Source organism: Falco peregrinus, chromosome 7 (genome assembly GCF_023634155.1).
Source record: "Falco peregrinus isolate bFalPer1 chromosome 7, bFalPer1.pri, whole genome shotgun sequence".
NCBI lineage: Eukaryota > Metazoa > Chordata > Aves > Falconiformes > Falconidae > Falco > Falco peregrinus.
Genome location: NC_073727.1, coordinates 35427519 through 35453550, shown reverse-complemented (window position 1 = coordinate 35453550; position 26032 = coordinate 35427519). Strand labels below are relative to the sequence as shown.

The 26032-nt window shown below is 37.1% G+C and overlaps 1 protein-coding gene across 1 annotated transcript in view; it reads right to left on the bottom strand.

The window, feature by feature from the left end:
• The window catches only part of LAMA2 (laminin subunit alpha 2), a 377166-nt gene that overhangs the window by 197887 nt on the left and 153247 nt on the right, over positions 1-26032 (bottom strand). The window contains 4 exon segments of the mRNA XM_055811018.1: positions 12171-12344; positions 13702-13842; positions 17472-17632; positions 25494-25593. Coding sequence (XP_055666993.1) covers positions 12171-12344; positions 13702-13842; positions 17472-17632; positions 25494-25593 — 576 coding nt within the window.

Below are 26032 nucleotides of genomic sequence, written 5' to 3'. Positions count from 1 at the left end.
TACAAGAGTCAGTAAAAATATTTATAAACAAATATAACTTAAGGAGAAATCTTCTGCTTTCATTATTTTAGATAAAGTATGTGAACTTCATCAAAATGGTTTTATTTTTTTCACAAAAACTTGCATTGAACATTTTGAAGCTCTTTTAATATTCCATGTTACTTTTGTCTGTAACTTTCAGAAAAGCTTTAGATTTGCAACTCTGTAAACTCTATTAACAACTGTGGTTTTTTACACATTTTCATACAGGTTTCATAGTTTGATGAGGCCACCACTAAACAGTGAATTCATTTCTATTTAATTTGAAATTGAGACTCAATGCAGGAGTCAGGAGATACTCTGAGATCTGGAGAGCTCTTTTGACTCCCAAATCTTTCAGCTATCATTTTTATCCTTGAATGTTGCAGGCAGAGGGATGTTTTGTTTCATGTAGCTCTGGGAAGGCTTGCTAATGAATCTGATTATATACTGGTAAGGTCACCTATTTGATCATATTCATCATGGGAATAAGACATTTTCAGTTGCTGTATTTGTTACTAAATGTTAAAACTTTTCTACTACTGCTAGCCCCTTTTCAGTAATGAAGGAGATAGAAGTGACAGATCCACAAAGGCACACTGCAGCAGCTCAGGAAACCTCAGACACTGTCCAAAATCTGAAGCAAAGTATCTCACTGCAATTTTTCTAACAGAAAATCTGAAAATGTTCGACGGAAAAAGCCAAACCAGAATTTTAATGAAGAGTTGTCAGCAAGCTTTAATATAAAAACTTGAGATTTGTTTAAGAAAGGTTGCCTTGATCATGGCTATATTTAAGTTTCTTCGGTTTTTTAATCTCATGTGGCTAGTTTTATTTTCTTGCATCCTTTGTGTCATATATTCTTATTTTTGCTCAACAGATGAGGCAAATGTATAAAGCTATTTGTATTCAAAGGTATATGTACATGTATCATACATTTGACATAAACCAAAAGACACAGGACAGTGACAAAACTCGATTTTTGTGCATCTACCTAAACTGAACTAATACATCATCTATGAAAGACAGGAATAATTTACATTATAATGTACACGCATATCATGTACAATGAATCTTAGCAACAAACTGTAGAAAGTTCTTTCTCAAAAGGACTTTTCATCACAGCAGACTAAACAAAATTAGCTCACACTTTTTAGTAATAAGACACAGCTGACCAAACAATGTATCTATTTATTTGATTAGTTTTAAAGGCATCTGTTGTTACAAATCTACTTCGTAAGTTAAAAAAATGCAGTTTCAGTCCACCAGTTTTATTAGACTGCCTAGGTTTATTAAGTTAGGAAATCTTGTTTCTATAGTTAATGACAACAGAATACTGATAGTTTTCTTTTTCATTTTACTTTTTCTTACTTTTCCATCTGGGGTGGTGTGTTTTTTTTTAAAAAAAAAAAACTTGGCAAACATTTAAAACTACTAGCTGTGTCTAAAACTGTATTCTTGCATTTAATGTAAAATATGTAAGAAGAAAAAGTTCCTCTATAATATGATATACTTTGATCATCTGAGCTTCAAAAAAACTTCAAAGTAAATGAAATACTATGCTATGGTTTTCTGGAGCATGGAAGTACAGCATTGATGGAAAAGTATGGGTTACTATTCACTGTATTTATATCCATTAATATTGCTGCAAACGTGCTACACAGTTCACAGCAAAGCAAGCAGTATTGTGTAAGTTTTGCCTTACTAACTGAGCAGCAAAGTATGCAGTGCAGTGAGGCTTACCAGGACACACTGCAGGAAACCTGGTACAAAGCATAGCATGTACGCGAGGCATGGATTGCTGCGCTGACTGCCTGGCTTGAAACCTTTCATTCAAGGGAGTACTCGCTCCAGACCACACTTTCACAGCAGGCTGCAGCTGTCTTACGGACAACTGCAATATGGCCTAGGAATATATATGCCCATTTCTCTTATGCAATTTCATGTTTAAAATTGAGTCATAACCAAAATCTTCTTTCAGGACAGTACATTGAACTTATGTATCTCTGGCACTGTTATTTTTATTTAATACAATACGCTTGAAATCCTTAACTGTGCGTGGGGGTGTGGGGGTTGGGAGGTGGTGTGAGACCAAAAAAGCCCAGAAGAAAACTGACAGAGAAAGCTGTTGAAACAACCACCTTCACTGTGAAAAATTTCCCTAACTCAAAAAAAAAAAAAAAGAAAAAAGAAAACAAAAGAAAAAAAAAAAAGAGTTACACTAGCCATGGAACTGGTCCAGAATTGTCTAAGTATTTAATGATATTTGATACTTAAAGGTTTAAAAAGCTTGTAATAAAATAATGAAAAATACTGGTAATGTTAAAGTTCCTCTCGTTTGCTTATTTTTCTGAGGAAATTACCCTGGAAAATAAATTTATGGGGCTAAGAGGGCCAAACGAATAAAACAAAGTCTTCAATTAGAAAAAAGGATTCACCTGTTTCATAATACAGAGTGCCTCTGAGACTGAAAGGCATGTAGATACCAATCAGAAAATCATCCAGCCATCTCAGGAGACAGGGCCGGTACTACAAATATTGTGAGAAATGTTAGGTACTTCTAGCGAAATATGGAATGTTCAGACAGGCTCATTACCACCCCACCCCCCAAAAAAAAACCCACCACAAAACAACCTCACCAAAAATAAGTGCAAATATATTCATTTGGGTAAAACAATCATCTTGCTTACTCAGGCATGCTATCTGCTCTCATTGCTGTTGCTTCTGTCAATCTGAAGTTGATAGGTAATGGCCCTATGATTCAGGGAAACTGCTGAACTGTGTACTCAGGCTTCAGTTTGAGAGATGGGTTCATTTATCATCACAATAAGCTATTACCATTGATAGGTCACAACTCATTGAAAAGACAGTCAGCCTAATTGGCTCAATTCAGTTAGCTCTGGATGTGCCTCAAGGAGACTAGCAGGGCTTCACAGGTAAAATTCAATCACCCAACAAACCACTTGTTTAATAATTCATCACAGTTCAGGCTGCAGTTCTAGCACATGATTATCCCTTCAATACGCCAAATATCTGGTCTTAACCCTTTCATCTCTTGGGTCTAGGAAGACAAAGGTAAATTCATTCTGTAGTGAGGTCAACTCTCACTTACAGACACTTACTGAATGTTTAAAATTTCCACTAAGCTTTGCTTTCTAAAGAACTTTGTTGTAGTTAGCTAGCATCTCTCTCCGGAAAAGAAAATCTTTGCCTCCATCATTCTCTCCTGCTGAAGACCTGCTTATAGTATGTAAACTTAATAGGAACGTAAAGTAATGGAGCTCGTTTTGTCTTCTAGAGATTTAACAAAGCAATATGGATCCATTCAGAAGTCTTTAGCAATCAGGTAATGATAAGGTAGATGAGATAGAGGGAATAACATACACAAGACACAGGACCTACAGGATTTAAAAGATGCTTCATACTCTGTTCAGGTATTGGATAAAAGCATGAGTCACAATACGAAAACGTTTAGAATGAGTCTATGAAAAGACAAGTTTAAACCAATAATTCAAGCTTCTGATCACTATTGTGCTACTTTCCTGTCAGTTCTGGTTACCATTTCATTGTTTGATTCTTTGTCAGCATATTGCAGCCATACTGAAAACTTCCTTTGTGACTGCTGCATTGTCAGAGGCTTTAAGATTCTATTTCTTCCATCAGTTTCAGTGGAGGTGTGGTGGGTTGGCCCTGGCCAGCAGACAAACACCCACCTAACTCTCACTCCTCTCTTCCACGGGACTGGGAGAAAACAGAAGGAAGGTAAAAAGACATGAATTAGTGGGAAGGGCTGGAGAGAAAGCCTTGATGCTGTGCAAGCTCTGTTCAGCAAGAGCCAAAAGACTGGTGTGTTACCAACACTGTTTTAGCAATAAATGCAAAGCACACCACCACACACACCACTAGGAAGAAAGTTAACTTCAGCCCAGCCAGACCCAGCATGGATGTTAAAATATTATGTTCATATCAGACTATCTGGTGGTCTCCCTTTCTCAGTCTTTTTCTTATTAAAAGTGAAATAAACAAAAGTGATAATTTTGATAATTTTTGGATGACACACTTGAAATTCAGTAAGTATGGAATATCTCCCTCTGAAAATTAGAGTTTGTAAGGCACTCACAGCATAATGGCCCTACCAGTTACCAACCATTTATGAAAAAAGTCACGAATATATAGATTTTAGAAAATTACTCATTTAATTTTTATTATAATTAATTGTGGAACTGGTTACTTCTCCCTACAAACAAACATAAAATAAAATTAAAAAGTAGCTCTTTGGATACACTTTGAGTGTCAGTTTGAGTATTCTTTCACTAACGATATCTTAATTGAATTTGTACCATTTTCAACCATTAATAAACCGCTCTCCCTTTTTCTATACTCTATACTAACTATACTATAGTTAGTAACAATGCTTTGTGTGTTAAAAAATGAGTGACTCCTGCCAATATTTTGTTGTACAAATATACAGTCTTTTTGTTAATGATATAGATGTAAAATGCTATTAACAAAGTTAGTTGGATTAGGTCTCTCAGATCTATAAACTCCTTAAAAATTCACAACATCCATACAAACATGTGTCACACAGTCATGTGCATATACCTCTGAATTGCATCTGTACACAGGTGACTAGTGCTTGGATTTGTGCACCTGTGCTACACTGGCTTGGTTTTAAAACTTCTTAATGACATAAGGTAAAGTTTGTCAGTCAAGTTTAGGCACCAAAACTTAGTTTCTGAAGACAGACGAGAAGAAAAGCAATGCTAATTTCTATATGTAAAATTGACATAATGGCATTTATCCATCTTGTAGAGAAGCTGCATGTCAAGAATATTTTGAGACTGTCAGACGCTGCTGAGCATGGCAGACTTCAAAAACAATATAGCACCAACTGAAAGTACTACAAATGGTTTGCAGAAAAGGCTGTTTCCCTTGTGCACCATCAGAAATTCTCAGTAGTTTTGCCCTTCTGCATACTCCCTTTTTGTGGCAGAAAGCAAAAGTTGAATACCACAGAACTACAATACTAAAGCTCAGTGGCATCATGCAGTTTTAGTAATCAGTTATAAACTCAATTTCAATTATATTCCACTTCAAGTTTTCGTAATTGATTTAAATTTAAAGTAAACTGGGGAAGAGGCAGGTAAATCAAACAGAAATGGCAACCCAATCATTCATAAGGGAAATCTGGAAACTGAACTAAACACTACCTCTCTGTGGTGATCGTACTTTGAGAATGATCTTTCAGTAGCTCTTATTTACATCATTTCAATGATGGGCATAGATTCCTTCATCACACTCCTGTGTAACCCAGTATCAACTACATGCCTGGACTATAAATTCTGATTAATACAAGCACATAAGTTGAGTAAAATGCCATTAAACCCTTTACTTCCAGGTAACTTTTGATCAGCAAGGAATTTCAAATATAATTTTCTAAGCAAATGTTTATTTGCTGAAGTAATACTTAGCATACAAGAGGAACAACACACCCATCTATCCTCCCTTTCATAAACTTCAGTTTTCCATTGCAGTCTTAAGTAACTACTGTTCAATGTAGCTCTCTTTAGCGCAGGAATCACCATAACCATGCTTCTTTGCATGTTGATTAGCCCTCAGTACATTTGCCAGATACATAATTTCTTTCCAAGTCAAAGCCCTTTTTTCCTTTTTTCTTCTGCTTTTTTGGACTCCAGTATTTTAGTATCTGGGATCAGAGACAAGAACAGTAAGACTTTTCAATCTGGCAAGCATATTCTCCAATTTACTTTCTTCTTCATTATTTCCTAACACCCCTCAATATTCTCTCTCCAGCATTCACATCCCTTCTTTTGTGAAACTACTTTATTTCTTGCTTGTTTCTCCATTTTTCAGCTGCCACTATTGGTTAAAACACTTGCCTTCAAGGCAGACTTGGCCAGGCAGGTAACACAAAGGACACTTGAGATTTATGAAATAATTTCACCAACAATAAATTTCCTCTTTTCTCTACAGTAGTATAAGATGATCTTAGCAAAAAGAAATTAAATGTATCATGGGATACATGAAATACTGTAGTCAGTGGACTCAGCTAGCCAGATTCTCAGTCCTGTCAACTCATTTCCAAGGCGCAAAGAGGCCTTAACGGTCTACTGGGCATCCTTAGTTTTCCTTGCAGTCACAATAATGGCTGTACTTGAACTGTCCCAACAGGCTATCCAAACATCATTAAAAGCATTAATGAGGAACAAAGTGTGCAAAATTTACTTATGTCTTGGTGGTTCTTTACAGTCATGGGTAGCTGAATCCCAAATAGGACAGTCCTGAAATTGTTTCGGTTTGTACTGGGGATCAAGCAAAATTTGCCTAGCCACAGCTGTGAAAAAATGCAGACCTACCCCCTTCATGGTGCCACTCTGAGAGAATATTTCAGCAAACATAAAGAATCTAAACCCAATCATGTAATACAAATTAAGTAAACTTAAATGAAGCATCAGTCAGCTGTGGTTCAGAACTTTAAAATGCTTTGCTTTTCACTTGCATTCTTGCTATGTTTGTCTCATCCTTTCAGTATCTGAATTTCCTTATCATCTCAATTTTTAGAAGCTACAGAGAAGTAAGTGCTAATAAAATAGACAGCACATTTGGTATAAGTTGAAGACATCTTCATACTGTTGACTGTCTGATTGCCATGGTGACTAAACTTCAGTCAAGGCAACCTAGATTGTGATTTGAAATAAAATTACATTATTTATATTAGTTTAAGGTCTACTTGGTAAAAAATTAAAACATGTCGATAAACTAAACCAGCTTTTTATCAGAAGAATGCATTCAAATGTGAAAGACAAAAGATACTGAAGTAGCTGTCTTTACAAAATATGCTTTTCTTTAGGTTCATTTTAATCATTTTAATTTTCTGCCATGTGTTGGCTTTTTGACACTAAAAATATCTGAGGATCTGCAGCAACTTTAGGGGCATTTGTTACACTGAATTGAGATTTCTTGCATACTATGGGGTGCTGATGCCTATTACTGTTTCTTTTAGAAATATGGGTAACGTGCATGTAACAACTATTTTATCCCACTCAAACTTACAAAAAGTTAAGACTCAATACATGTCCACTAAAACCTGTTTTTTATATATTATGCCTTACACTTGAGGATCACATTCCCTACTTGACCCCCAATTTACTTTTGCAAGCTTGGAGATGTTCTTTATTACACATTCAAATCTGGGGCTGAAATTAATTTCTGTGCAGGGGGTATAAAAAAGGCATGTCATGAAGTACTGGACTTGTCATCACTGCAGGGAAATCCCTCACACAGCAGATGCTTCAAGCACTGCCATTATGTTACTTAATGGCGGCCTGCTTAGACTGGAACAACCCGTCTGCACTAGGGAACCAAAACTTCTACATAAGGGCCTAAAATGTCCATATAACCAGCTGAAAGCAAGAAGTATCTTATAAAGGTGCACAAAGAGAGATCACATCAGCTCACCTAAATTTCACTGCTTTGCTTCCCTGACAATAAAAGCAATACAGATACATGCTCAAAAAAATCAGTCTGCTGGCTAAATTTAAGACAGAGCTGAGCATTGGAATTATGTAGGATAGGTCACACATATGATTGCTTTTCATAAGGCCAATGAATTTCAAAACAAATTGATGGTAGAAAAAAGGTAGCTTCCAACAATATGTTAATTTGCATCTTGTTCTCCTTTTTGAGGCAGGTAGAAAAAGCAAGAAAAAGAGTTGTGGATCTATCTAACTCTATCACATCCTATGAACAAGAACGTCTTGAGATCTGAAACTATGACAATACTAGATGAAGCTTTCTGGGTTTAGATGCATTAATAATTTAGGACAATTGATCCTGGCATTTCTGTTCCAGCTGATTATTGTATTGTTTACACTTCTTTATGTTCTGGGTTTCAACTCCCTCCCCCCACCCCCACGCCCACCCCCCAGGAGCAGCAGAATGCAATTTGCTTTGCATTATTCTGCCTTTTGCATCAGAATTGCCTAAGAAATGAAAACAAATGGAAGGAAATAAACATAAAAGCCACAAGTACCTAGCTTACGATTTTTTTGTAATTCAATATTTAATCCTATGAGGTATTCTGGGCAGTCTGCAATAGATAATATGTCACTAAAACTGCTCACCCCCTCCCAATCTTTAGCTTTCTACAGCAGAGTACTTTTAAAGGGCTGATTTTTAAAGTTTGTACAAGCTTATTACAATGTCTTCATTTCTAAACTCAAAGCAACACTGGCTTCTGTCAGTCAGCAAATAGGTTACACAGCTAATTATAAAAGAACAGGCAAAATAAATGAAGTGACAGTTAAGTCAAACAAGTCCCTTCTGTGCACAGACTCTACACAAAACTTTCAGCTGTTGTCTAGGTTTTAACTAGAGGTCAAAGAAAGAACAATGTATCCACCACGTCGCTTCTGAAGTCCATGGAGTTGACAAACGTGATGAGCTAAAATTTGCCGAGAAAAAATAAAGCCTTTTATCCAAGCATGTTTTTCTTTAATGTTCAACATACTCTGACTTCACAAAGGACCAAATTACAGTAACTTTACTTATACCGAATGGGATCATGCTGTACAGCTAGGTCAAATGACTCCTGTAAAACATTTGATACAAGAAACTTCTCAGTCTTAGTAAAATGCCAGGTAAGCAAATAGTGATTTTGAACAGAGATGTTTTAGGGCTTCTATGATGTTCCTTGCAGTCTGAGTAATGGCAGTATTAATATCTACTCAAAACTCAGATAGAGGAATTAGAGGGGATGTATTATTTATTTTCAGTACGTCTGCTGAGTGTTGAGACCTAACAATGTTCAGAGACCTGGACGGCCTCCACCTAAAGTCTGAACTAACCTATGACTGCTAACCAAGGGCAGTGCCCTAACCATCTAAAGAGGCAGGGTTAATCACCTTCATGGATAAAGCTAGCCCCTAGCAGGGAGAGGAACCTAAAATTTGCAGTACCAGAAAGAAAATAAAGCAGGAAGACTTTCTCTAACCAAAGATGGATGGATGTTTCCTCATGAAATCTCAAGTGGTCCCAGCTGCCCCTCGTGTGCATGTCATGGGGGGGGGTGGTGGTGTCATATGTTTATTTAGATATGTTCCATATAATGTTTTCTTTCAGCTAACGATAAATGGATTTTACTCAGCATACAAATTACCAAATTGCGTTTTGCTGAGGTTTCAAAGGAAAAGAGGCAGAGTATATATGTAATGTCAGACTTCTGAAACATTGTGGACACCTAACCCTTCCACACTGACTTTAAAGCAGGGGTCCTCAAACTTTTTAAACTGGGGCCGGCTCGCGGATGAAGTGGCAGGCAGCCATCTGCAGCTGCTTGGTTTCCCCCCCCAGCCCCCGGCGGGGGGGGGCAGATTGAGGACCCTGGGAGGTCGTATCTGGCCCACGGGCCATAGTTTGAGGACCCCTGCTTTAAAGTAACAAGTGTTTAATGTCATTCTGCCGAGCTTGGTATCTAAGTTTTTATTAATTGTACACTTTCCTTTCATTGCTCTGATCAAATATTATCACAATGTAATTCATAACACTTTCAGACAAATTTATAAAATATTTTAGCATGGATACAGGTTTAAAATAAACTTACACTTCTGTTGTCAAAACAATTTAAGAAACTGCTAACAAAACCAACTATTTTTTTTTTTTTCAAATACTAAAATGTAATTGGAGTTGATAGAACAAGACAAATTTTCTTTAACTAGAAGCATTAACAGACCACAAGTCCTTACGATTGCTGCAATCCTTAGTTCAGTAGGCTATGATAAGGTAGGGAGGCAAGAAGATAAACTGTTTTATGATACCTACTAAAACCTTAATACTAGCCATTTTAAACCTGTTCTCCCAAATTATCCACTAGATATTTTATTTCTGGAAATTAAATTCCTCCAGATTACTCCCAAACATATTCTGCATCAAAAACAGCATTCCATTTTTCAGTTCAAATGCATATTATATAGTCAAACAGGTAAAATATCTGGCTTTTAAAAATTTACCTATATTTGTACAAAAAAAATAAATTCTGGTACCAGCATATGTATTTAGAAGACTAAAACGATATGGTGATGTTAAAGTAATTTGCTCATGTTCTTGTCCCACTGACATAAACAAGAATTCTGTACCATCTTGTTATTTATGATGTCTCCTCAGAGACACAATCAAAGACCAGCATCACATACCCTAGTGTTACCCAGATTTAGATGAAAAAGAAAAATAAAGCTAAACACTACACACTCAGGAACATCCTATTTATAATGCTTTTTTCATCCAAAAGAAGCATTTGGAGATGGATGTAAAACAAGCAGATAGCACACATATGGCAATCAACACTGTGGAGGCATATGTACAACATGCCAACTTTATATTAAAAGAATTATTTTAAATAAGATTTTTGAGCTATATTTGAAAACTAGGAATTGCAGAATGGTTCCTACCTTTTGTTACTCAATTTTATTTTGGGGAATACTATTTAAAAGCAGTAATTTTAACAATAAAAAGTAAAGGCAATTTTCTGTGACACAAGGTTTATAAATTACAATAAAAGTGTACAACTTGATATAAGATTTCCTAAGTTGTTCTCTACACTTGCTAAGACAAAAATTCTTAAAGAAGCTTGCCTGCTCTGAGATAACAATTATTCTACTGTAACACAGCTAGCAATCACTCTCAAGAAAGGATGTTTTATCTAGTTTCAGCTATTCAGTTTTATCCAGTTTCAACTATTTAGAGAAATGTTTTATTGAGTTTATAAAGAAGGACTCTCAATATTCTATTTCCATTTCCCTTTCTACAGCATAAATCACATGGCCTAAGCATGTCATTACGACTACAGTTTTCATGATGCAGCCTGACAGTTAAGATGTACTGTGGTAATTTGTGAGTGCATTCAGTGTTATTGTAGTATCAAAAATTTATATCATTCATTTATTAAGGCAAATTGCTTCATTCATACAAAGAAGTAACCACAAAGGACCTCCAAATTACACTGAAAAAATATCTTCCACATTCAAGTAATTTGTGCACATTCTTACTATTATTTTTCTCACTGAACAGAAGCAGGATCAAATTCTGTCTGGAAAAGTATCAGTTCATATCTCATGGTAAGTTCACCAGACATGGGAGATTATAGAAGAAACTGTCCCTTGCCCACCTAAATGAACCTGACTATCTTTAACAATTTATAGCCATGAACACGATGCCCAATTCTTTGGAATGATGCTATTTAGTTTCAACATGCTCACTTACCTTCTGTCATGTTGATTTTCAGCCAGCAGGAAGAAAATAAATAAATAAGAGGTTGACTAGCCTGAAGAGACTACAGAGGAAAATGTGCTCAAGTGTATTAGTGTTAGCATTTCTGGTAAGTTTTAGCATGGTCAGGGTTACGGTAAATGGAAAACTGTTTAGCTTCCTTCACCTTTAGGACTCATTCAGTCCTCCTTTCTACTCTGTGGAAAAAGATAATATTTTCATGAAGGTATCATGTATGATAACAGAAAGTCTAACGGTGATAAGTCTGATAGTCAGACCACTAAAGCATCCAAAACTTTAGAAAGCAAATATTTTGAATTAACCTGCAGGGCATGAATATGTGTGTACGTGCAAACATGGACACATGCAGACTTGGATAAATATATGCATTAGAACTGGCACAAATATCACAACATTTTCTGAGTTCTAGGGCAGAGAGCTCCCCACACACAAGTTTCATGCCAAACATTAAAGTTTTGTAACACACCCCCACAACATCTGATACACAACTTGCATCTCGGAAAGCAGATGAGGGAACTGGTTTTCAAAGCTGAGGACAAGGGGGAAAGAGAACAGGACAAGCTGAACCACACATCAGCTAATTCATTCAAAAAACAATGCTGCAAACTATATAGACTTCTCCAACACTTGAGAGCAGAAGCCCAAAGAGGGCTTAAGGTCAAAGATAGTTAATTTTCTCTATTTAACTTTTTGCCTCACAAGGATACATCTGACTACTTTGTGCTTGTAATTTTGATGGTTCAATAGCTATCCAACTTAACCTTCCATCAGTTCCACCCCACTTCAAAGCCATACTTCTTTTCTCAATAAATCAAATTAGCATTTAGGTAAGTACCATCTGCACTTACTTTGTTGCCCAAATAAGAACTGGGTGCACTCCAATAGTAAGTCTGTGGCAGTACTTTTCGCGCAGCCACGTTGCTGATGCTGAACTGCTGATGCCCATCAAACCTCTTTTGCTTGGGGTTAACCCTGATGAGACCTGGTAAGCCAGTCAGATACCAGCCATTCATGTCTTCTATCTATAATGACAGAAAACAAAAACAAAAACAAAAACAAAACACATTAAAATGAGAATCAGGATATCAGCCATTTCAACAGTCACAGCCTCTCATTCTTCCATTTAAAAAAAAAATGATTAGGTTTTTGTGATTAATAGCAGTTTAGGAACAAACGAAACAACAAAGTAATAACAGCAAAAAATTCTCTTATTGTACGTGACTGGGAGTTACAACTTCTGAGTACTTTGAAGTAACTTTGCTTCAGATGGTCCAGAGCGAGGAGGAAATTCTATCATACCAACATAAGCATATCACCAAATATTATACAAATTTTCAATAAATAATGAGTCACAGGGGGCACAGAAGATGAGCTGACAAATAGATATACATTTTCTGATTGTTGCAGACAGCATAATTTATAATAATTTGTAATTCTAAAGCCTTACAAGTTCAACTATACTTTTTTTACAAAGCCAAAGTAAAGCTGGAAAGCACCAGAACTTGAATTTCTGAAATCCCACAACTAGAAATGAATCATCAGAGAAGAGCACACTGTTCATACAAGGATGGCTTCTACAGCCTGGATACAAGCATAACAATAAATAAGCTCAGACACGGGACAGAAAATTTTCCAGATGCTGGCATGTAAATGAGCACACTAGGCATATATGATTTTACTTGCAGACTTCCAGCATACCAATACAGCCAAAACCAGGAGCTAGCAGACCTGGAATACATTTCCCAAACTTGATCTAAGACATGAATATGTAGCATACATCCATTACAGTGGAATCAGCGTCTGAGCTTTGAGAACTAACTTAAAGTTTAGAGTATATTTGCAGGCTAAAGATATTTTTCTACAGCACAAAGAACAGTAAGTAGGTTCACCTCCCTTTCACACCCTCGGCTAGGAATGCAGTACACAAAAGAAATTCACCCAAAATGCCCCCTGCAAGGCATCCCTTTTTCTTATATAAGATGTTGTACGTTTAATGTTTCAAAACTCTTCATTATTTCAGGTCCAGAAATTTAATAATGACCTGTAAAAGAGGTTGCCCTATGGATATGTTGCATTAAACTCAAGACTGACTAGACATGCATATTTCGGGACCGTGTTTAGGCACATGGCTTCATTTTTTACTGTTATAACTTCTGCACTTTTAACTGTTTAACCGTACTTTTTCAAAACTTTCTCACAATGAAAAGAAAGCTTATAAGCATTTTCTTCTGGATAGTTGAAAAATATACAGGGCATAAAAGAACATGCATGACTTTATAATCAGATGCAGTCCAGTGACTGTCTGGTGGCAATAGATAGTGACAAAACACAAAACCACAAAACCAGTGACATGTACTGATATGGTACAATTTTTCTTACACTTCCGTAGGTAAGATGAGAGTGTGTGCAGATGTTTGTTTTCCCAGAGCAGAAACATTCCTCACAGCCTTTGGGATTATTTTGCTGCAGATTGAAGAAACCTGGTTTGCAAAGATCACAGTTTTCACCTTCAACATGTTCCTGGAAATGCACATTAGAATATTATTTCAGTTGTCATGGATAGAACTTGAGATCACCAGCTTTATACTCTGCAGAAGAGTATAAATGCAGGACTGTAAAGACGTTCATAGGAAAGACTATTCTTATTTGTGAGTACCAGTAGCAAATACTCTACATAATAAAAATCACTATGGCTGCATGTAAATAACAGGACATAGAATATGAACATTGTAAGATTTTTAAGTTTTCTTCTGCATGAATGGACATACTTAATTTCAGGGACTAATCTGATTTACCTCCTTTATACTTAAGAGTCTTGGAGGGGAAGGAAGTATTGGCACAATGTTACAGCCTCGACTGTAGTTTGAAAGCATGGCTGATAAAACCTGTGGATGCCCAACTGATGCAAACTACAGGTATATAGTAGTAGTTGTACTAATCATTCAGCATACTTGTTTTTCATTGGTCTATCATTAATAGCTGAATTCAGGCTAAATCCAAGTGTTAAAAGGGCTGCATTTCCTCTTTCCATAACTACATATGTTTGCCGGCCATGCAGTCAGGTTTACAGACTCTCCCACCACAGAAAGCCAGGCACTAAACACACATGAATAATTCTATTAGCATTTGGCAATTTCATTTTTCAGAGAAAGCTCGTGTTGTGCATTAAGTCCTGCTGCCTTATACAATAAACCAATTTGTCCTATAGGCAAAGATAAAGCTAGCTTTTCTATAAGGAGTACACTGCAAAAGGCTCATGCTGTGTTACTGGCTTAGTAATTCAGTATTTTTCCCAAGATAGCCCATAATATTCTTTCACTTTCAGAAGCGTTCTATACAGTCTCTTTAATCCTGGAGACAGTGCTCTATTGTATGCACACAGGATTGTTGGCTCTATGTCAACAAAGAATGAACACATTATAGAAAGCCTGCCCACACTGTGTAGTCTATAATTGCTTGAAATACACAGCTCTGAAGTAAATTCACCAAAATCCATTTGATGGCCTCCTGTTTAAGATCTAGGAAGGATGGAAAAAGCAGGGCAAAGCATGTGGAAGTATGGGGAGAAAGGACAGCATAAGTGGATTAAAAGAAAATTGGAACAATGAGGGGAAAGGGGTAAGGACAGGTAATCGATGAGATAAAATGAAAATGTAAATAGGTTTTCACCACTAATTATACAGTAACATGTTTAGCAAAATGTCTTTGCTCTGTCTCTGTTGCTGTGCTGTATTCGTGTTCCCCTCAACAGCATATAGAACCTGTTCAACAAACCAAAAATCTCTTTAATACAACTCAATGCTACCAGGCAGTTACTTTTAACTTCAACATCTCCTTAATTTCAAGAATGGTATTTTTACATTTTCACTAGCAATCTCAGGATTAATCAAGGCATATTATTGCCAAAGGTATGGTGAAATCATCAAGCTACTCATGCTTCATATGAAAAACAATGTGGGTAATGTTTGGGAGCTCACAGGCATGTAAATGCTCTCATGCACAATTCTAGAAACTAGAATTATGAACACTGGTCCCAAAAGTTTCAGACTTTGCTGATGTACTTAGTGTGTGCAGAGTAGGAAGGGGAAAATAAAGGAGCCGCAAAGCAAAAGTATGTGTTGAAATGAAAAGCTGCCCTACTCTGCAGTCACAAACATGTAATTGGTGAGTAAAACCTGTGTAATTCTATTGAGTGGTCAGCAAATTCGCTAAATAATAGATATATAGAAGCTGAAGTTGGAAAGGAGATCTAACCTATCCTCCAGCTGATGAAGCAATGTTTCTACAGCCTCATTTATTTCTGAATATTGTGTTCAGTCCAGTTTTAAATTATGTAAATGTGAGACTGAACATATACCTTCAGAAAGCTCTCTGAGATTAGTGAAAAAACAAGCATCTACACTCGTCCCTCCCATTTCTGTACTTTAGTTTACTCTGCTTGATATGGTAAAGATCAAACTAATACCCACTTTGTTGCATTTTGCTGCTTACAGTTAGAACTGTTCTTCAGCAGTCAATTTCCTTTACAAGAAGACTCTCTTTAGTAAATTTACAGCTCATCATATGTAATTGAAATATGTGATTAAAAGAAGGGAAGCATATTTCCTAAGACCTGCTATTAACTTGTCCAGACATCCCACTTTATTCTTCATGTGGAGCATAACTAATCTGATGATTTCAGTGTCCCTTTGACCATAATCTGCTTTGACTTGAATTTGAAGATTGCTAGTGAAAACAGATGTGTGTACGTATCTGTATCTCAGCTATCTGCAAAGAGTATAATTTTCCCCCTACAAGCATTTAAAAAGAGATTAGAGGAGCAGAAAGGAGACAAAGGATGAACATCAAGGAAAATGCGTATGTAGTGAGAATTCTCTGGGTTAGGAACAATTATCTCTATTCTATTCTTGTTCATTTTGGTCTGACGGTACTAACAGGTCAGTTCAGCACTACACAAATAATGTAATAATAATAAAAATAATTAAGCAGTGGTTGTCTTGTATATAGCACGTGACACGTTCATCAAAGCTCCCTCTCAAGTCAGAATATAGCAAAAGAACCCCTTTTCTGATCTTCTAGACTTGATAGTTAAGGAATTAGAACTGTGATATGGATTGATCTTATTTCTGATAGAGAGCATGTGGCTGTTACATAAAGTGAAGAAAAGGTTAATTTTCTGAGCAGATTTCAGCGCTGTTCAGTTGTCACATCAGAGCTTTATGTGTGCATGCAGATAGACTGAATTATTTTTTGTACATTCTTGTATTTAAGGATGTAATGTAAGGCTTTTTAAATTCACATTTGTGACTAATTCTGTTAATTAAACGCTGGATGGAAAATCCCAGAAGTATGACACAGAAAAACTGACCCACAGTACAGTAAGTTGCCCTTTGGGCGTATTCACGGTTTACTTACTAAACTATGACTTACAGAGCACCACCATTTTGAAAGCATTACTGGTCAGTAGGTATTTTATTAGAAATGGATGCATGTTTTAATTTTTTTTTATTTCAATATACTATCAATATATAATTTGCTGGAGGTACATGATGGCACACAGAAAAATTCTTGAATTTTCTTCCTAGAAATTAAGAAATTCATCCTACAGAAAGGATGAATTATCTTTTTTAAATGTTAGAGATTTCTAAACAGTCATACCAAACGCTCTCAGTTTGGAACTTAGCAAGAAGAGAGAATGATATCCTTAATGACAGCTCCTGAAAGACAACTTTTTTGTTTGTTTTAACATATCATCAGTTCACTTAATTTCTTCTTTTGAGGTCACATTACAGGTTAGTTTTAGAGCCCACAATACTTTAAACATATAGATTCTGAGTAGATGAAAACGGGAGCTCGAAACAAATGATTAACAGGCTTCTTAAATATCCCTTCATCACATTCTAAGGACTTGCATGACTGGCAGCAGGGTCCTAGGTACCTATGTTAATTACAGTGAGTACTGAGATTACACAAGATAATCTAAGACTTTACAGGACCAAGAACAAGTGTTCTGTGAGAAGTGGCTAACATAGATACTAACACAGCTAGGAAGGACAGTGGAATGCTATCATATGATAGAAGACCGTTATCTGTAATCTTTCAATATCACTAGTATCTTCCGATGGCTCAGAAGAATCTGACATCCATACCTTGCAGATGCAGGGACCAATGCAAGGGTCAGCATTCACACTGCCTTTCACCGAGCAGTTGCAGGGCAGGCACTCAGGATACCCTGTGTAACCCAAGGCACATCTGTTACAGCTCTCTCCTGCATAACCAGTCTTGCAGTGACAGAAACCAGGCAACATATCTATGGGAAGAGGAAGAAAACATGAGACGTATTTGATTTATCATTATTATTATTATCAGGTATGTGTGTTAAGGGAATGCAAAGCAACACCTTTGGGAGGTGTAACATACGGGTGTTTACTGTGGGCCAGACCATCATGTCTATTTAACTCAGCATCCTGTCTGAGAGAGGCGAGAATAAAACATGCAAGGATGGAGCAAATATATAGCAATCTGAATACTGAGCTTCTAGAAATCTGCATATCTGAGATCTTCTAAACTGAAACTTATCCCTACTTCCTTGCATCCAACAGTCCCTGAAAAACTTATCTTCCATTAATTCACCTAAGCACCTTTGAACATGCATTTACTTTCAGAATCCATAAAGCTCCCTAGCAGTTCCACATTTAGCCATGTGTAGTGTGAAAGAACATACAGTGTTAAACCTCTATTTATTGCCCTCTAATTTTCGTATCATAGAAAACAGCAAGTAACCATTCCCTACTCATTTTCTCCATGTCATCTGTGATTTTAATATACCTCTATCATATCCTGTATGGCATTTTTATTTCATATGTCAAAAACTCCTAAGCGCATTTAATATCTCTTTATACAGAAACTGCTTTGCATGGCTGAAAATCTCTATTGTCCTTCTCTGCACTGTTTCCATTTCTAATAAATTATTTAAGCGGAAAAGAGTGCATAGTGTAGACCTATAAATGGTTTGATGATTTTTTTCAGGCTTGTTTTTTAAACATCAGTAATATTTCCTAAGGCTCTGTTGACCTTTTGGACTACTGCTGAGCCAGCATTGAGCTGATACATTCAGGGCACAGTCCAAGATAATTCTCAGAGTTGCTTCACAACTGATAGTGCCTAATTCAGATATTGCTGTAATCACTGTACAAGTAGAACTACTTTTCTCTGTGTTCTACCTTTCCTTTAATTGTTACAGAAATGCATCGGTTATTTTACTATCCAGCCACTGATTATCTTGAGATCTTTTTGAACATTTTGCAGTTCTTTAATTTCTCTATGCTGAAAGGTTTTGTACTTGCTAACTTTGTCACCCTCCTACTCATCCCTTTTCCAGGTTAAATATGAATATTTTCAGCTGTTCATATTGATCACCACTGTGAAAACGGTCCATTTATTCTTTTAACCAAGTACTAATCCATGAAAGAACCTTTCTTCTTTATTGTATTACACTGCCTTTTGTGGTCTTTGGTGAATGATCTTGTCAAAACTTTTTGAAAATCAAAATACAATATTAATCAAATGAGCCTTTGTTCACATGTTCATTGAATCCTTCAAAGAGATTCACAAGGCACATGTCCTCTGCAAAAAAATGATCTTGGTTTTTGCCCATTTTTGCCACAGTTCAGAAAAGATATAAATCACTTACTGTAATTCTACTGATTTGCTTGGTAAAGAAACCAAACCTTCTGATTTTAATTTCTCAAAACCCTCTCCCTTTCTTTTACAAATTGGATAAGCAGGTTCTATTTATGTAGTATTAATGTAAGTTTAAAAAAGTATTATAAACTATAATTAACACTTCAAGCAACTTCATTTTCCACTACATCCAAATGCCATGGATAAATATGACATATGCCTGATGAATTTTTATTCTTCATTTATCAGCCTGCTCTACACCTGTCACTTCTGTTTGAGATGGCTCTTCTAACTTGTTCCCATGAACAAAGACTTGCGAGTGGGAAATTCCCTAAGCTCTTATATTCACTGATACAAAGAAATAATCTAGCTTTTCTGCTGTGTCTTTTTTTTTCTTGAGATCTCTGGTTATAACTTCATTACACCTTAACCATATTTAACTTCTACTGAATTTGAATCTCTAGCTGTCTTTTTGATTCTGATTTATCTGTAGTAGAACTTAGCAAAATTTGAGCATTTAGCAAATTATTTCTTAAAATACATGTGTATGTTACTAAGAGTATGACTTTCCAGGATCTGTCACAATGTATGTCCTTTTCTATTACCTTTCATTGGATATAAGTTCTGCTTTTTCAGGGAGCTTCTTTTTTATTGTTTAATAGAGATTTTTTTTCGTAACTTAATTGCATTGCTTGAATAATTTTGCACTAAAAGAATGCATCTTCTCTGCATGTCTAATATGCAGTACATAAACCCTTTACTTGCCATTAGCAGTCTTGGGCTATTCATTCTGATATTCTTTTTAAAGGTTACCTTGTTTTGAGAGTTTTTTTTCAGGAAGGCCTTCTCATTCCTACAAGAAAGTTGAAGTTGACTGCCCTCTGAGAGAGTTTTAAACAAGCTCCTGATGCACAAATCCAGAGCTTTTGATAGTTTCTCTAACTAGAAGTTTGAAGAAGCAGAGACCTACAGGTGTTTTAAATTATATTCTCTGTTAATCTAAACAGAGATGAAATTCAGTCTGTCTTCTCTAATCTTGGAGTCTCTTTGATCTCCTGTAGCACATCATATTGACTGTCACCTTCCTGATCTGTCCTAATTATATACAGAACTTCAGTGCATGAAATCTCTGTTACTTACTATCATGAAACCATGTGCTCCATGGGTTTTGATGCTTGTGGCCCAACTGATTCTCAGATTTCAGAGCTACCCTCCTCTCAAATAGCCACGGGTGAGGCCCCACAGCACAGCAAGCCACAGGCTCTTTTGTGATCTGGGTCAATGCTTCCTAGCTGAACAATCTTGTTTTACGAGAGAAACTTCTGTTCCTTCTAGATGAAAACACCCTGCTGTACACCAGGGTTCAACAGTAAAAGACAGAGGCAAGTTTAACTCTTTAGAAGTGAGCCAGTCTTATTTGAAAGCTTCAGGAACTCATTCTTAGTTATCATGAGTCAAGTCTCAGCAAACTCAAATTCAATTAAATGTCTCAGCATGGAACAACTCCCAAACTCTCATTTAAATGTATAGGCTCTCCTCCACTGCCCAGTTGGTCCATTTTTTCAGTTCCTCATCAAGAACCTTCCTTTCTCCTGCTCTTTCTCTGCAGTTGAGAAAGACAGACCAGGATTGGAAACCCCACTGTCACCAGCCCAGCAATGCCCTTCCTTATGTAGTATATGCAATAGCGGATAACCTTCAGCCTACCATCTATCAAGAGACCTCATGGTCCACAACAGAGAGAAGGCAGCATAGGCACTGCTGTCATATATTCTTCCAACTGTTATGCTTGTTGATATGGTTAGTCTGTAGATTTTGTTTGGCTCAATGCCTTCTTTCATTTACAGCACTTGCAACATCCAGGCTCTCACTGTATTACACAGTATGTAAATTCCTGTCAGCGTCCCACTGGTTATTTTTGACTAGGCTTCTGTAGTGCATATGCAGTGTGCACTATGTCAACAGCCCAATTACATTTTGATGTAGGGCAGATGTTTCAGGTCTGCCTGTTGCTGTTGTTGTAATGAACTAACACTTCAGCAGATCACCTTTTGCTTTTGGTCTGTCGCTTCACAGGCCTTGTTTGAATGGGGCTTTATTTGTTGAAGCTGTTATTCCTTGTTTTCTGCCTAAAAATTTTTTGTTTCTGCCCTATCTGTGAGTGTACAGAGGCTTTGAAAGTTCATCCTAGAGGATGAGTCATCTTGAAATACAAAGTTTTATCGGTTAGTTTTCTCCCAGCCTACCAGTCTTTCAAAACTGCGCAAAAATAAAATACACGCAAAAGCACACACCAGACCTTTGAAAAAACCTGCAATCCCAGGGACTGGCTTCTGCCATTTTCACTGCCGTTCAACAGTGTATAAATTCCGAAAATGATCTCATGGAAGTCAGTGGGACTGCTTGCTGAGCAAAGTACTATGAAGCCTAAAATGTCTGAGAACGTTTTTCAGCAAAAATAGACATTTGTCATTTGGATTATATTGTACATAAAGAGGCAATAGGGAAAAAACTTGACTGCATGATAGCATGCAGTGAAGACTGAGTCACAAATGTCAGTTTCCAAACCTCACAGCTCTTGCAGGTGCTTAAAAGCCAAGTAAAATGTCTATTTCTTAAAATCCAGCCGCTACAGCTTGAAACAAGAGTACTGATACACTGAGGAAGCCTAATTACTGGAGTGCAAAGTAGTTCTGAATGTATAGGTTCCACCTTCATTTCTGTATGGACAATTGCAAGTGAACACAGTATCAGCAATGGTCAAGCTTACCTATTAATAGTATGGATTGGACATAGGTTGATAAGTTTTAAACCTACTGCCTGCCGGTTACAAAACCCAGAGACATTTTCATCAGTTGATTTTATGAATACCACGGTTTGCAAACATACTACGATTTATAAGTTTCTGGCTCCTTCTTTTCTATATTGCTCATGAACACATCATATAACATTGCTATGAAAGATTCAAACCCAAAAATATACCATAAAAGCTAGAATAATAATATTTCACTTCAGAATGCCGAGTGAAACATGTGAGGACAAAGTTATACCAGCCTGATAAAAATGGAACTTATACATGCTTAATATAGAAAAATACTTCTGAAACAATGGCTGGTCAATTATAAAGCAACTCCTTCGTGTCCTTTTCATATCTCCTGAAACCTGATGATCACTGCAGGATGCAGTATTTTAAATCCTCCTGTTCCACTTCATCAATGTACTAGTTATTACGGTATTTGCTACAATTTCCCATTTTAATTGTTGCTTACCTACAGTATTCAAGCACACAGCCTCCAGCTTTATTTTCCTTTAGAACTGTTCACAGTGACTTTATATCCCCAGTGATTTTCCTTATTATCATATTTCCATTTTAATTTAATGTTTTTAATCTTCCCGACTCATTTGCTTACCACACGTTTAAGAAGCATATTCCCATCTACACCAAGCAAGCAATTTCTCCTTAAACAACCAGCCAGCAAACTCTGAGATGTATTTCAACCTACCCGGTGTGTATTTAGTATGGTTTACAGGTGAATAGATAGATTTGTTCAGTCAGATCATGCTTTCCAGCCTTTCCTTTATGTAGGCTCCCCAGTGCTTCAAACCCAACTGCTGCCCCAGGTGAGCAGTGTACAGTAAAAAGAATTTTATCAGGGTATTGAATACAAATTTGAGGTGAAAAAAAAGGTTAAAAGTGATCTGCTTTTAGGGTAGTTTCATGCTAAAAATTATATCCAGACCTGCTCTTGATTCTAACACCACCTCTTCCATCACCACAAAACCCTTTCCTCAAATATTTAAAAGGCTTTTAATTTCAACTAGCATTATTGTGTCTTTCCTGTTGAATAAGACTTTAAAATCACAAATCTGGCCCACTGGCCCAAACACTATAATCAAACATAACGTGCAAGAATTGAACAGTTTTCCTAATCTGTTGGAACCTCATTTAGCACAGAAAAGCAAATAAACAGAAAAACAGGAAGCAAAGAACAGGACCATCGTAGGTAGAACAGCTACAAAGCCCAGTTGTGTGCAGAGCTGACTTAGTTTTGTTCTTGTGGTCTTAAAATAGGTAAATCAAATAAGATAAATATGTGGTTCTTGAGACTAGAAGAACGGCTGAGATCTGAAACTTGTTTGAATGCCTGGGGCTAGATGAGCAGGACTGGCTGCTTGCCAATGAAAGTAAAAGGAGGCAAAACAGAGAGAGATAATCTGATTTTGGATATTTTATCTTCAAGATGGTGGTATGACACATTTCTTGATTTATTAGAAAGACACAGTTAATGATCTTTAGATTAGATGGACGAAGACAATAGAGAAAAAGCAAGAAAGGAAAGGAAGGATCCAAACAGGAGCTTTATTCTCTTCCTAGCGAGGTCAAGAAAAGAGGCAGGAGAAGAATTTACCAGAAAGAAGATCGGGGGATTAAAAAGGCAGGAGGAGATACATGAAGCAAGGTGGTAAAGCACAGTAACCACGCAACAAGATTCTGGAAGCGTCAGCAGATTTAGAAAGCAACTATGAGATGGTTTAGATCTGTTGAATGCTCCAAGGCAAGAATAAAACACTATGAGAGCTCCTAATGACACTATTACTGACAACCAAACAAGATGGAAAAAATGTCTTTAGCTTTTTGATTCTCCCTTCCCCTGAGAGAAGAGCTGACAACCTGGTAACTGCCTTTCAGCTGCCAGGCTCCCGCAGAATGACCTGCACCAGTGGCCAGCACAGAAGGTGTGCAAAGGAGGACCACAGCAGCAACAGACAGGATCAGAGAGACCAAGCAGCTGCTTATCGCTCAAGCAGGATGTTGCATTTCTTTGAATTAATCATTCTTCCATCTCAAAACCATAGCCTCTATTTTACAAAAGCACTGAATGCTAGTAGTGGCAAATGCTTGAATAAAAGTTGTTCCATTTAAGAGTCTGAGCGGCTTCTTTGTTAAGTCTGTCATCTGTAACCTGTACACTCTCACCCACAGGTTTGGTACAGGCATCACACTGTCTTGCTGTGCTTTTCCCAGCCTTTGCATTCATCCTCTCTGCTGCTTCTACTGCCTCTCCTATCAGTTTGTGTGATGGGCTGTACTCAGGGAGGCTGCAGCGCGGCCTCTGTGAGGAGCGGCCAGGGCTGCCCCATGTGGCTCCAGCCAGTTCCACCAGGCCCACCACAGGGCACAGCTGAGCCCCTCAGCCAGGTGGGTCAGGGAAGGTCAAAGAAGGAAGGGGAGGAGGTGCTCCAGGTGCCAGAGCAGAGATTCTCTCTAGCCCCTAGAGGAGACCATGCTGGAGCAGATATCCACACTGCAGCCTGCAGAGACCCCATGAAGAACAGGTGGATATTACCCAAAGGAACTGCGTCCCATGGCAAACCCATGGTGGAGCAGACTTTGCCTGAAGGACAGCAGCCAGTGGGAAAGATCCACGCTGCAGTCAGAGAAAAGTGCAAGGAGAAAGCAGTGTCAAAGGAGGAGGCGGCATTATTTTTAATTTTTGTTTTTGTTTGTCACTATATGAATGTATTTAAATTGGCAATAAGTTGCATTAATTTACCCCAAGTCAAGTTGTTTTGCCCATGATGATAACTGGCAAGCAATCTCCTGGTTTTTACTTCATCTCATAAGATGCTTCATCTTATTTTCTCCCCCTGTCCTACAGAGAATGGCAGTAAGAGAGTGGCTGGGTAGGCAGTTGCAGCCAGCCAAGGTCAAAGCACCATATACACCACTATGACAGTTAATCAGTACCATTTCACTGAACTGATGTAATCAGTACATGATTACATCAGGTTTTACACCTCTGGATCCTGTATTTGCATCTCTGCTATGCTGCTTTCATGTTCCATTGATCTCTACTTCAAAAAAGATTGCTACAGTATCTTTTGTCAATAGATTGCAGTTAGCCCCATTAAAACATCTCTTAAGAACTCTTGAGTTTTGTTACCTTCCTACAGTATTTTCAGAAGTTTGTCAACAAAAGAATCAGAAAAAATATGACAATCCACTGTTTCCAAAGCACAAGGAAACAGTTCATTCTCTATTTGAAGATAGCTTTTACAGAGCTATGGTGAACAGCTTGCAATCCTAACTATAATAATAGGTAGCACATAAACACGACACCTTTCAAAGGTTTTTTTTTTCTAGGTTTCAAATGGAAATATGCTTAGAGAGGAAAAGACATTAAAACATTATGGTTGTACTAGTTTTAATCTTTGCTGTAAAAGAAGAAAGCTCTCTAAAGCCAAAATTCTCCACTATATTCTATGGGGAGTACTCATCCAAACATACACAAGTTTGCAAGCCATGAATCTGAAAGAAATCTCAGCAAATTTGGGAATTTAAAATCTGAATTTCCTAAGAATGCAGGTGATGAGTAAACATAAAAAACATATGATTTTTTTAAAGAGATATCACAAATGTGATTCAGCTTTTCCTCTGATCATTGCTGAACTTATTCTTTAATATCACTGTCTTTTAGGGATCTTACCTCCTTCTGCATGTTTCTCATCTTTGACACAGGTGTCATGTAAAGACCCATTTGGATCACATGAACACGGCTGGCATGGATCTGGGCTATCTGGCAATACCTATAAAAATAGATTACAAAATAAAAATCTTACCTTTAATAATTGGAAGCTTTTATTTACTTCTTAAACAAAAAATAGGAAAGAATTACTTCTGTGTAGGTAGCTTGCACTTTAACATAAATGAGATGGTTGCCAAGCTTAGCCCATGCAATTTAGGATGAGGGGAAATTGCCTGAAGTTGCACCAGGGGAGGTTTAGATTTGATATTAGGAAAAATTTCTTCACCAAACAGATTGTCAAGCATTGGAACAGGCTGCCCAGGGAATGGTTGAACCACCATCCCTGAAGGTATTTAAAAGATGTGTAGATGTGGCACTTAAGGACATCGTTTAGTGGTGGACTTGGCAGTGTTAGGTTAATGGATGTAACTGATGATTTTAAAGGTCTTTTCCAACCTAAATGATTCTGTGATTCTATTAAAGTTAAATTTTTATTTTTA